The sequence below is a fragment of the Dysidea avara genome, chromosome 12 (genome assembly GCF_963678975.1).
Source record: "Dysidea avara chromosome 12, odDysAvar1.4, whole genome shotgun sequence".
Classification (NCBI taxonomy): Eukaryota; Metazoa; Porifera; class Demospongiae; order Dictyoceratida; family Dysideidae; genus Dysidea; species Dysidea avara.
Genome location: NC_089283.1, coordinates 14,235,442 through 14,248,664, shown reverse-complemented (window position 1 = coordinate 14,248,664; position 13,223 = coordinate 14,235,442). Strand labels below are relative to the sequence as shown.

Here is a 13,223-nt window from a genome sequence, read left to right as displayed (position 1 = left end):
TACTGATAACAGCATATATAATCAATAGATTAAAATTTATGCATACTATGTATGTGTAAATACTGCTTTCTATACTATACATGTTGTAAGATGTCATTCAATTTTACAACAGCTGTCACTGCATACAGTAATCATTCCTCCATCTTCTTAATGCTACTGTCCTTCAGTGTTCTTTGTTGTATCAGAGAGACAGTGCCACTGTTATTAGAAAGAAGCTCTGCAGAGCTGCATAGTGAGTGGCTAGACAACATCGTACTGTCAAGGGAAGCAGCTTTTCCAAATAACAAATGTCTCTTATTGTCCCTTTTAAGTGGTACACCAGCAGGCATTGTATGCTCATTTTGGCTATACCTTTCAAAAATTTCACTTAAAGATGGCTGGCTCTTTTCTTTCCTTTCTGGGTGTAGAGAATTTGCTATGAAGGAGTATACATCTTTGTTGAGTGCTGCTAACATATTCACTTGGCTGACACTGTGAGACTTCACACTGAGGTGACTATCATCATTGCAGCTAGGGATGTCCAAACTTGATGTTGGTCGAACTTGCTTGAGTCCATTACTAATGATGCCGGAAATATCTCCACATGAACATGACAGCTGGAGTTTCTGTTGCAATGCTGCATTATCAGTACCATGTAGGCTAACAGCTGGGGATGTGTCTACCTGTTTCTCAAATTGATATTGTTCATAATCGGAATCTTTTACTCTCTCTTTATCTGTTTGCAGTTCTTCACTGTACATTTCCTCATAGGTAGGAGCATGTGTGAGTGGTGAAGGAGGCTTCTGTGACGATGAGGTATCAACTAAAGAGAGACTGTCAACTTGATTTTCTGGTTTATTTGGGAGGGAGGCATGATAAGAATGTCCACTAACTGGCAGATGGAGAGAATTGGAGACTCCTGGTATTTGTATATAATCATTTTCACTAGTGTAGTGCAAGTGTGAATCAGAATTACTCCGAGTCATCCCTGAGGTATAATCATCTCTCTCTGTGTTTGGTAGGATGGTAATATATGGGTTAGTTGTTTGCATTTGAAGGCGTTGAGTGAAAGACAGTTTTTGTTCAATGAATTCAATCTTTTCATAATGACCAGAATCGTTCCTTTTGTTTGATCTTATGCGTGCATTTAAATTTTCTTGGTCTTCAGAATCCGGCATGTCTTTTGGAGATTGAAACCAAAAATCATCAATACTCTCATAAGGTCCAGTTTGTGTTGTAGCTCTGTTGATAGTTGTCTTCACTGTGGCTAAAGTTGTAGTAAATAAGCATTGTTAACATTAATATACCATGCTCTACTTTCCATTTACTATTTGGCACCATCAGTTGGCAGAAACTTAATTTTTATAACAGTGCATCAAGACACACGATAGTGTGTCGTGCGGCCCAAAAAGCCGGCACGCCACACCGTGGGTATATTGACAGGAAGAAAGAAAACGTCATTTTCACACTTATATATCTCGGTGATCCCTTATTCAATTAGAACAAAATTTGCTACAGAGTTGCCCGCCAGCCAGAGAAGTCTACATACCAAATGTGAAGGAAATCGCTCCAGCCATTTCCGAGATACGAACTGCCAAAGTTTCGATTTTTTTCCTCGTTTATTTATTTTTCTTCTTTCCTTCTTCATTGTGTTTTCACACACTTGCAAAAATTGCTACAAAACGCAAACGCGTGCTCCGATCGCCTTGCAATTTGGCACACAGAAAGGGTGTCCAAAGGCAAATCCTTGCATCAAATTTGGTGCAAATCCGATGAATGGTTCGGGAGTTATGTCCGATTATTCGCGTAAAATAAGGTCTATTTGTTGTCACGCCTACAGGGTAAACCGCTTCATGGAATGAGTTGAAAAGTGCTATGTAGATGGAGTAACCATCGTAGGAGTGCCTTTTGGTGGTTTGAAAGAAATCGAGACAAAGACCATGGAGATATGACACAAAACCCAACCTGTGTCACAATTATGCGATCGATTTTTATGAATAAAAACGTATTACTTTTTGATGCCTACTAGGCAAACCGCTTAGAGCAATGAGCTGAAAATCGGTGTATAGCTGAAATAATCTTCATAGAAAGCCCTTGCAGTAGTACAGAAGAATCGGATTACAAACCACTGAGTTATGATTCGAAAGCCATCTCCGTGTGGCAAATGCGAGATCGAGATACTCTAATAGAACAGTCACCCTAATAGAGTAATTTATTTACTCCATTGTAGAATTTTATTACATTAGAAGTTATTCTGTAGGCAGTTCAGCTGCAAACAGTTAATCTTACAGACAGTTCAACAAGAAGAAAGTCACCATATAGAGAGTTCAGCTACAAATATATTGCTGTAGTGATTCAGAATTAACATTACAAGTCACACTGAAGAGAGTTCAGCTATAAACAAGTCATGCACTCTGTAGAGAGTTCAAGAGAGTTCAGCTACAAACAATTTACTCTGTAGAAGTTCTGCTACAAACAAGTCTTCATTCAGAGGGTTTAACAACCAAAATTCACGATGTAAATACTTCAGCTAGACTAACAAGTTACTCTGTAGAGAGATCAGCTAGAAATAAGAGAGAGCTTAGCTAGAAAACGCCACCTTGTAGAGAGTTCAGCTACAAACAAATCACACTGTAGAGAGATCAGATAGAAGAAGCCACCTTGTAGAGGGCTCAGCTGTGAAGTAATCATCCTAGAGAGAGTTCAACTATTTAAAGCTAAAGAATCAATGTAAATGGTCTAATACAAACATTATTGACCGAAAATAAGTTTGGGAATAACAGGCATTTCTCCAGAGGGTGATAAAAGCATAATAGCCTCATACCTAAACTATACAGTATGTGTAGAATACAAACTCACCAGATTGTTTCCTATTTGGAGTAACATCCATTGGTTCATATGGTGGTTCAGAAATTTTTAAAGACTCTGGACTCCTCGGAGGAACTGGTAGTTTATTTTTACCTATATCATATACATGTGTATACTCAACCATGCTAAATAGTATGTCACATACCTGAGCGTGGAATTGAAATCGTTGCTCCTCTAGATCTGGCAGGGATACTATGATGTGAATATGTACAATGTAGAATGGATTTTGTATTAGTGTACAACGTACGGTTTTGTTGTGTCATCCTCTCCATTACGTGGTGATACTAATCCTAACTTTTCACCCACTGAGTCAACAAGCTTAGAGATATTCTCAAAAAATACTAGAAAAATACGTGAAAATATATTCACATATGCAATATGTTGGGCACATGTGAGTATAGACTATATCTAACATACAATAGCTATAACGTAATGTATTATATCCATACAGTTCTGTGCCATGTCCAAATTGTTGGTAGGCCGGCAGGCAGGCAGGCCGGCAGGCAGGCAGGCAGGCCGGCAGGCAGGCAGGCAGGCAGGCCGGCAGGCAGGCAGGCAGGCCGGCAGGCAGGCAGGCAGGCCGGCAGGCAGGCAGGCAGGCCGGCAGGCAGGCAGGCAGGCAGGCAGGCAGGCAGGCAGGCAGGCAGGCAGGCAGGCAGGCAGGCAGGCAGGCAGGCAGGCAGGCAGGCAGGCAGGCAGGCAGGCAGGCAGGCAGGCAGGCAGGCAGGCAGGCAGGCAGGCAGGCAGGCAGGCAGGCAGGCAGTTTACAATTGGATCATGAGCATGTAAGAGCAAAACTCACCATGTTGATTTGATAGTAAAGCACTTCCATGATTTTGGACAGGGATGATTGCTGCCACAGCTCGTTGTGCAGTAAAGATAGCCTGACATTTTCCAGCCATGTTCGCATAGGCATTAGCTTGCTCCTTCAATGCTGCCTTCACAGATGTTACCTGTTGTCAATGTAGAGAAATTACATCCAACAAATCATTTTGTATAGTACTTTACTTTTGTTCTTAGTTACACACACAAGAATGATATTGTACACTTCACTCACACAGTAGATATAAATGCTGCATGATTATATTTATAGCTTATATGCAGGGGTGCAGATCTAGGATTTCTAAAGGGACAGTGCTAAGATCTAAGAAAAGTTGCAACTAGTTGATATAACTAATAATACAGTGTGAGAAGCACATTCAGCACGAGGAGCATGCTTTATCTAGGGAGGTCTGGGGATAAGCCCCCACAGGACAATTTTGCATGCTTTCTGAGATAGAATTTAGCAATAATTTTGACTAAACCTTATTGAAAAAGCATTGTGAGCCACTTTAGGTATTAAAGTGAAATAATTATTATTTTCTAGCAGTGGTAACTAGCTTCCATAATTTATAGAGTGAACGGCTGCAGTATGGTTAAGTTCACAGTTGAAGTTTAATGGGTCTAGGAATTGGTCTTTGTTCTTTATAGTTTTAGGATGCTTTATTCGAGTAATTGACTATTCTATTCAGACTATATATCAGGGTATTTCAATATTTAGCAGTTTTTTTAGAAGTCAATGTGAAGAGATTAGCTGTTCTCTTCTCACTCTTTCCATCTTTTCCTAGCTTGTCCATGTATGCTTTGAATGTAATTGCACCAGTACTGTAGCTTCTATTATTATTCTAGCTAGCATATATATAGTAAAAGTTTGGAGTGGGTGCTTCAGCCCCCATGCACCCCCCCCCTCTCATAGATATGGCTCAATACATGAAATTAGAAATGTGCGAAAATTTGGCATGCAAGCTTATGCATTAAAGTATAGATGTCAGCAAAATTATTGATAGATGATTAAGAATCATTACAATTGTGTTAATTAAAGAAGGTTACAGAAAGCTACAATGGGATATAAGGTTATTACAAAGAATAACTTGTGGAAACACAGGGATACTTTGGATACACAAAGTACGGAAGGATACACAGGGTTACTTATGGATACACAGGGTTACAGGTGGATACACAGGGTTATGGGTGAATACACAGGGTTACTTTTGGATACACAGGGTTATGGGTGGTTATACAGGGTTACGGGTGGCTACACAGGGTTACCTGTGGATACACAGGATTACGGGCAGCTATACAGGGTTACATGTGGATACACAGGGTTATGGGTGGATACACAGGGTTACGGGTGGCTACACAGGGTTACATGTGGATACACAGGATTACTTGTGGATACACGACGTTACAAGTGGTTACCCAGGGTTACATGTGGATACACAGGATTATGGGTAGCTATACAGAGTTGCGGGTTGTTAAACAGGGTTACATGTGGATACACAGGGTTGCGAGTGGCTACACAGGGTTGCAGGTGGCTACACAGGGTTACGAGTGGATACGCAGGATTATGGATAGCTATACAGGGTTGCAGGTTGTTACACAGGGTTACATGTGGATACACAGGGTTGCGGGTGGCTACACAGGGTTGCAGGTGGCTACACTGGGTTACGGGTGGCTACACAGGGTTACGGGTGTTTACACAGGATTACAGGTAGCTACACAAGGTTGCGGATTGTTACACAGGGTTACATGTGAATACACAGGGTTGCGGGTGGCTACACAGGGTTATATGTGGATACACAGGGTTGCAGGTGGCTACATTGGGTTACGGGTGGCTACACAGGGTTACGGGTAGATACACAGGATTGTGGGTGGCTACACAGGGTTACTTGGGGATACACAGGGTATCCATCCATAACCCTGTGTATCCACACAAAAAAACTGTGTAACCACTGGTAACCCTGTGTATCCACAAGTAACCCTGTGTATCCATCCATAACCCTGTGTATCCACAAGTAACACTGTGTATCCACATGTAACCCTGTGTATTCACAAGTAACTTTGTGTAACCACCTATAACTCTGCATATCCACAAGTAACCTTTGGTAGCCACCTGTAACCCCCTGTAGCCACCCGTAACCCTGTGTAACCACTCGTAACCCTGTGTATCCACCAGTAACCATGTGTATCCACACTTGTGTAACCACCTGTAACCCTGCGTGGCCACTCATAACCCTGTGTATCCACATGTAATCCTGTGTAACCACCCGTAACTCTATGCAGCCATCCGTAACCTTGTGTATCCACAAGTAACCCTGTGTATCCACATGTAACCACCCATAACCCACATGTAACCGTGTGTAACCACCCATAACCCCGTGTAGTCATCCGTAACCCTGTGTAGCCATCCATAACCCTGTGTAACTACCCGTAACCCTGTGTGTCCACCAGTAACCCTGAGTATCCACAAGTAACCCTGTGTATCTACATGTAACCCTGTGTAGTCACCCATAACCCTGTGTAGCTACCTGTAATCCTGTGCATCCACACGTAACCCTGTGTATCTACATGTAACCCTGTGTAACCACCCGTAACCCTGTGTAGCCACCCATAACCTTGTGTATCCACAAGCAACCCTGTGTATCCACAAGTAACCCTGTGGAACTACCCGTAACCCACATGTAACCCTGGGTAACCAACCATAACCCTGTGTAGTCACCCGTAACACTCTGTAGCCACCCGTAACCCTGTGTAACCACCCATAACCCTATGTATCCACCAGTAACCATGTGTATCCACATGTAACCCTATGTAGCCACCCGTAACCTTGTGTATCCACAAGTAACCCTGTGTATCCACAAGTAACTGTGTGTAACCACCCGTAACCCTGTGTAGCCACCCATAACCTTGTGTAGCCACCAGTAACCTTGTGTATCCACAAGTAATCCTGTGTATCCACAAGTAATCCTGTGTATCCACATGTAACCCTGGGTAATTACCCGTAACCCATTGTATCCACCTGTAACCCATTGTATCCACCTGTAACCCTGTGTATCCACATGTAACCCTGTGTATCCACGCTTAACCCTGTGTATCCATCTGTAACTCTGTGTATCCACAGCTAATTCTGTGTATCCACCCGTAATCCTGTTCTATTATATACCCTGTACATCTACTTGAATCTCTGGGTAACACCCTTCACATGTTATCCTGTACACATGTACTTGTATTCTTCATGTAACCCTGTGTATCCTTACATGCAATTCTGCTAGTAATAAAACAATAGTAAACATTTAAAACATGATTTATTATAATACCTACTGAAGACAATGTGGTACTATAATTAAAGCTCACATTAATTTAACCACCTATTTAAAAGAAATTAAATACACAATTTATTTGGTGTTCACCAAGTAACCAGTTACATTGGTTACAAAGTTACACAACACTATTAACAAAATATCACTTCACATATTGAGCCACTACTGCCCCCCCCCCCCCCCCCTAAAAAAAATCTACCCTTGATATAATAAATTTTAATGCATATGTGACATGTACTATTTAGCTACATATTATGTACTTTTGTATTTTCCAACTTTTTGATGCTATCAGTTACTTTCTCCTGCATGGAAGTGTACTGTGATATCATCTAAAAAAGTGCAATTCTAGACATGAGGTAAATAATAAGATTAGCTAAAACTTTTTTCAATTCATCCTCTCGTGTCATAATGCATGCTGCATCCCCCTTCTTTCTGGCTGCTCCAAACTACACAGAAATAATTGTGAACTTAAATGCAACATGTAACAGCTGATCAAATAATTCACAGTGTAAACCAACATAAATCTGGTGCATATAATTATTATGTGATTTTTAAAAGCTAGCTCTAGACAATCACAAGCAGAAAAATATTCATAGCACAAATTTTCTGAATTTTGAATGTGTTAAGAGACTACAGTATAATTTATGCATAATACCTGCTTTTTAGCTTTAGTCACTTTAGAATAGCAAGTCATTAATTCCTTATTGTGCTCATCTATCTCTTTATCTGCCTTAAACAGCATCTTAAGGTAGTGCTGATAACTGGAGTACTGTGAACAAAGTTAGGAAAGTAGATGTCATTATCAAGTTGATGTTAGACGTATGTACATAATGGAATTATGTATACAGGGTGCATCCAGTTTTCAATGAGTCAATAAACATTAAAGTGTAGCTGTACTAGTTTGAAAAATTATTTTGCCAAATGATGACCATTCACTAAACTTGTTTACCAAACCTTCCAGTTGTAGCATAGCTTTTTGTAGTTTTCACATGCAGATAACAGGTTTTAAGACATCATATTATGCTTGTACAAATGCAGCGACAAATATAATGCTATTGCAGTTGACCCACCAAAATGTCCTACGATGCATGTGTAGTTTTGAACAGCAATGATAGGGCGTGGTAGGAGTTTAGTTGTAAACAAGATTAATGTCAACAGTGCCAAGTACTTTCATGGTTATCTCCTTGGGTTGTAACAATGTAGATAAGTAGCAATCAAAACCATAAACCATGTTAGGTAATGTACATTCCATAGGCTCCTTTGACGTTACATCTGACTATGGTCTGATAGACTGTTTATTTTTATATTTGTCTCTGTGCATGTATGTGTATATATAATAGGTAAAATGTTGGTCTGGCTGGTCATGATTTTGTTATAACACAAGCATACACTAACCCATACCTGTTCAACAAATTTTTCAATGGTTTTCTCCCACATCCAGTTTAGTTCTGCAACTTTCCCAAATATCTCAGTAAACAGTTGGTTCTGCCCTTCCTTGCTCCATTGCAACAAACTACTCATTGCTACAATAGTAAACAGTTATTAGTAGCAATGACATTATGTACTGCTCAGTCTAAACATTTTCATTACTTTCTTATCAAAAAAAAATATGACCTACATAAGATCCTAGATTATAGCTACAAAGATATCATATCTACACTTTAAAATGGCATGCAGAGTTAACTTTGTTCTCTATAGAGTCTCTTGTTGGTGAAGAAACTTGTAGGGAGGTAGTTGCATGGGTTGGTACTATGAGACTTGTGGCTAACCATGTGCCAATCAACAAATCACACCCACCATTTCTCTAAGTCAGTATAACACTGGAAACTAGTATCTTTAAAGTATAAACATGACTTCAGAGTTGGTAGTGTTTGAATTATGCAGAAAACTATGGATCCAGCCTTGGTTTGCATTGTTCTATAGTTGTTTGTACTTTAAAAGGAAACTGTTTACTATAACACATACAATATGCAGTATTTTCATACCATTGCTTTTAGCAGAAGCAAATTTTGCGGCTGATTTTTGTAGCTCTTTCTCTGCTTGCATTACAAACCAGAGGGATGAGTTACTGCCATTCCAAGGCTTGAATTTATTAGTCATCTCTTTGAATGCGGTGGTTGTCATTGTTCCACTATATGACTTCAGTTAACCTGTATTAGAGCACAAATGAACATTTGTGACACATGGAAGGACCAGAGGCATATCTAGATGGGTTTCTGTGATTTTGGTCAAACTCCCTCTTTTTAAGTTTAGCTCAGTAGCAGTTTAGCTAGCTTGGTAGCTACGTTATTCAACGCTGTGTTGACAATTTACAAACTACCAACCCTATATATCACTATTGTGCTGTAAAGTCGTAATAAATAAATAAACTACCCAAGAAATAACATCACCCAAAAATCAGCCTCAATTTTCGCTGATGATGATGAGGCAGTATTGGTTAGGTAAAACTAAGCCCAAACAAGCCTTTAGATCAACCTGAAATACTTTCAACAAGTTGCTATGGAATTTTTTAGAACAATTATTTAATGGAATTTTCTACTGACTGACTGAGTAAGTAACTGATGCCTTCAGACAAGCGTAACTCATTGACAATAATGGCTAATGCTATGGGCTTGATTGTTTCACTGTTTGATGTCACTTCAGCCTGAGAGGTGCCTTTTGTCATACCGCAGTATGTACAATGTATTCTTCATGGACTTACCAGTGTCCTCTTTGCATCCCATTCATCTATGCTAACAGCAAAAAGTGTTGATTTGGTGGTAGCACGTGATGGCTTCTCTTCATAATGGAAATCGTCCGTATTTTTCACGGTGGCTATTTTGATTGTAGGAGTGCTTTTCAAACAGTTCTTGATTCGTACTGCTGTGTAACGGGTTGAACATAACTGACAAAGAAGTGTAATGGATACTTCACTTTTCAGACAATAATAATTGATATAGCTGGGGCATGCGCACCATTTCTTTTGTGGTATGCGTGGGTTCACCAGTCATAATAATTATTTACAAAAATAGTTAACAAACAAATACACAGAAAAATTTGGAATTTTCAACTAGAGTAGGGACCATAGCACATCAATAAAAAGTACTGAAACAAGCTGGAGTAGTGCACGATATTAAATCACAGTAAAACAATATGAAGTGTTATAACCCTACTGTGCATTTCCACTATGGTATCTTGAGCACAGTAGGGATATAACACTTCTTATTGTTTCACTGTGATTTAATATCGTGCACTACTCCAGCTTGTTTCAGTACTTTTTATCGATGTGCTGTCCCTACTCTAGCTGAAAATTCCAAATTTTTCTGTGTACTTGTATTCTATAGAGTTGGTAATCTTACTTCACTTCTTGATGTTAACATCTTTTCTACTTCTTTAAAAGCAAGAAACTTGGACATCACAAAGCACTGATTCGCTTGTATGTGTACCTTAAGCCTGACCTTGCCTATCTACTTATCAAAAGGTGTGCATACAGAAACTGATGGGTGTAGGCAGGGCAGGTATTAGTATTAGCCACATATACTGTGAAACTATATATACAGACAGCTCAGTAACTACCTCTTGCACATGAGAAAACATTTACAGAATATGAGAACCTCTCATGCATCACAAAAAGAATTGTTATGTATTGTTAGCTGGTCACTATGCATGTCCTCCCTCAGATTCTCCGAATATTGTCTTGTGGTGCATTTAATTACAATGAAACTAGATAGCAATACTACTCACCCAAATAAGGTCAAAAATAATTATTATTGATGAAGCATGTCAAAATTATATCAAGTGTGACCATGCATAGAACACAGAAAGTACACACATAAGTGCTGCAGAAGGTGTAAGTAGTTTCTTTAGTCACTATAATGTCAACTTCAAAACTATAGTTAACTACCCACACTACGTATGTGTTAGCTAACTTGCAACAGAATATTTATATAGCATTAAGATGTGCTAAAATTGGCTTCAAGTGCAGAAAATACTTGGAACATATTATTCATAACCCTACATCCTGCACAATCCTACAAGTGCTAGACTGGAGAGATGTTACTGTCTGGTAAACAAGTAAGACTAAAAACTCCAAATCTACATATTTTCTCACATTCAGTATAGTTTTTAAAGTTCTTTGTCAAAAACCTAAAGTCAAGTGAAACCATACTGTACTCCTAGGTTAGTAGTGCCCAGACTGGAACCAAAAATCATGTACGGACAAACAGTACCTACCTTTATTCTATATCAGCATTGTCCTACACACATACATAACAGCGACAACAGCAAAAGTCGTAAATGGATTCTACAGTATAGTAAAGATATACAAGAATGAGTTAGTGCAGAAAGGAATCAAGTATTATGTTTCAATGTTAATGTTGCTTGTAGTTCTATCTTCAGTAATTGCAGTACTAATAACACATTCTGTGTACACTTTGTAAGAATGCCAACTTTAAATTAATTATTCACTTCTGAATTTAGGTGGAAATCTGTACTGTGGCCATGAAAATGTTTGCAAATGTATGAGGTAAAATTGTAACCATCTGGTGCAGTTGCATGCATAATCACACTCACAACCAAAATTTGCAAGCCATGTGGTGACTTGTGTTATTCTTTTAATGTAAAGTTATGGGCCACAACAGCTGAGGTATGTACGTTGTTTAGGTTTTGTCACAACGTTGCTCTTCTAACTATATGAAACTAACATGGGTGAGAAAATACATAATCATTTTCTTTGGACATTTTGAAGGCCAAACCTTCAAATACAATGTCTATCCAAAAGCTACCACTTACATTGTATTATGTAGCTATATACGTTGCTATACTACAGTAAATGTATTAGCTACATGCAGAAACAGAAGCTTGCACTATCTTGTGAATCATATACCATTGATAGTATGCATTTGTATAGCTATATATATTATACATACATACATATAAATGTGATATGCCTATCACATTTTTATTTATTTATTTTATTAAGGCTTTACAGCACAAGTCACATAGTAGGGATGTCAAAACCCCGCAAAATTACGGAATTTCTTCTCCCGTAAATTTCATTTAAAAGTGGCACAATAATTGTGCGTCTTTCAGACAGTTTAGGCAGTGGCGATTCTAGACCTGACCTACAGGAGGGGCCCAGTAGGGAACAGCATAACTATTGTTGTTTGGCTATAGTATAAAGTAGAATTTTCAGGGGGGTCTGGGGGTGCAACCCCCAAAAGCTGCAGGATTTTTGCAATTTAAAGGCTTGAAAACAGCCTAAAATTTGTTCTAAAAACATGAAAAATGTTAAAAATAACAATGCCAATCTATACAGCAACTTTTCCCCAAGATTTTTTAAAAGTTATTTTTTAACAGGGGGGGGCTTGGCCCCCCCTTAGAATCGCCTATGAGTTTAGGCACTAGAATTTTTCGTTTCATAGTGATGAACTGGTCAAGGCAGTGCTCTTCTGGTGAGTTTCCTCATGATTAGAGTAGCTAGGTGTGTGTGTTCATAGATAATATATACCTTACCCGGGATTGAAAACTGGAGTAAATTCAATACAAAATGCGCCAGCCGTCAGCATTGCAATAATCAACACCTTACCTTTGATCAGTATGGATTCATCTGGCACAAGAAGAATGAAGAGAAAGGGCAGATAAGCCTTCTAGAAGCGGAGATAAAAAGGATTTCTTATTATGGTAAGAGTTATACTGTTGTTTTACTGGTGTATGATCGTCTAAATTTCGAGAGCGAATACGAAGCCTAGCTAGGCTAAGCTAGCTACTCCAATTATAACAATAATAGCTACGTAGCAATATGGTTGCAGTAGCATGTTGTACCTGTATTGTTATTTTCACCGGTGCCGTCCTGACTCTTCTCCGTTAGAGGTAGCTAACGTATAGTATATAGTTCGGCTTATCGATCGGAATTGATAATCAGTTCTCAGAAGTGTTTAATGTAGCTATCGCCCCAAAATCGAACTACAATTTTATCCCTTACGGCAGGAAGTCAAGTTTATAATACCTCTTGACTCATTACTGCAGTAGCCTTTTATTTGTGCACATGTATAGCAATTCTAAGAAAACGAAGGTATGATGTAGCTAAGTAGACATAATGCTCCGAAGCTATATAATTTCGTCTGGTGCGGCCACCCCTTCGATTATCAATTCGGATGGAGCGGCCGCCAGGCTAGGCTAAGTTCACCCAACTTGATGAGGTGTGATCACGTGACTTCCGGTTGTTATGTGGTGTCTCACAATGCGGTAACAAGCGCG

General features: G+C 39.2%; 1 protein-coding gene across 1 annotated transcript; it reads right to left on the bottom strand.

The window, feature by feature from the left end:
- Positions 1-13,026, bottom strand: LOC136240364 (uncharacterized). Its single transcript, XM_066031317.1, has 11 exons — positions 12,789-13,026; positions 8,972-9,136; positions 8,388-8,509; positions 7,642-7,755; positions 7,367-7,432; positions 7,247-7,315; positions 3,650-3,800; positions 3,095-3,188; positions 2,993-3,039; positions 2,839-2,940; positions 1-1,246 (listed from the first exon to the last, which is right to left on the bottom strand). The coding sequence occupies exons 2-11, from the start codon at positions 9,108-9,110 to the stop codon at positions 132-134; spliced, it is 2,019 nt and encodes a 672-aa protein (XP_065887389.1). The 5' UTR covers positions 9,111-9,136; positions 12,789-13,026; the 3' UTR covers positions 1-131.
- Positions 13,027-13,223: the final 197 nt, after the last annotated feature.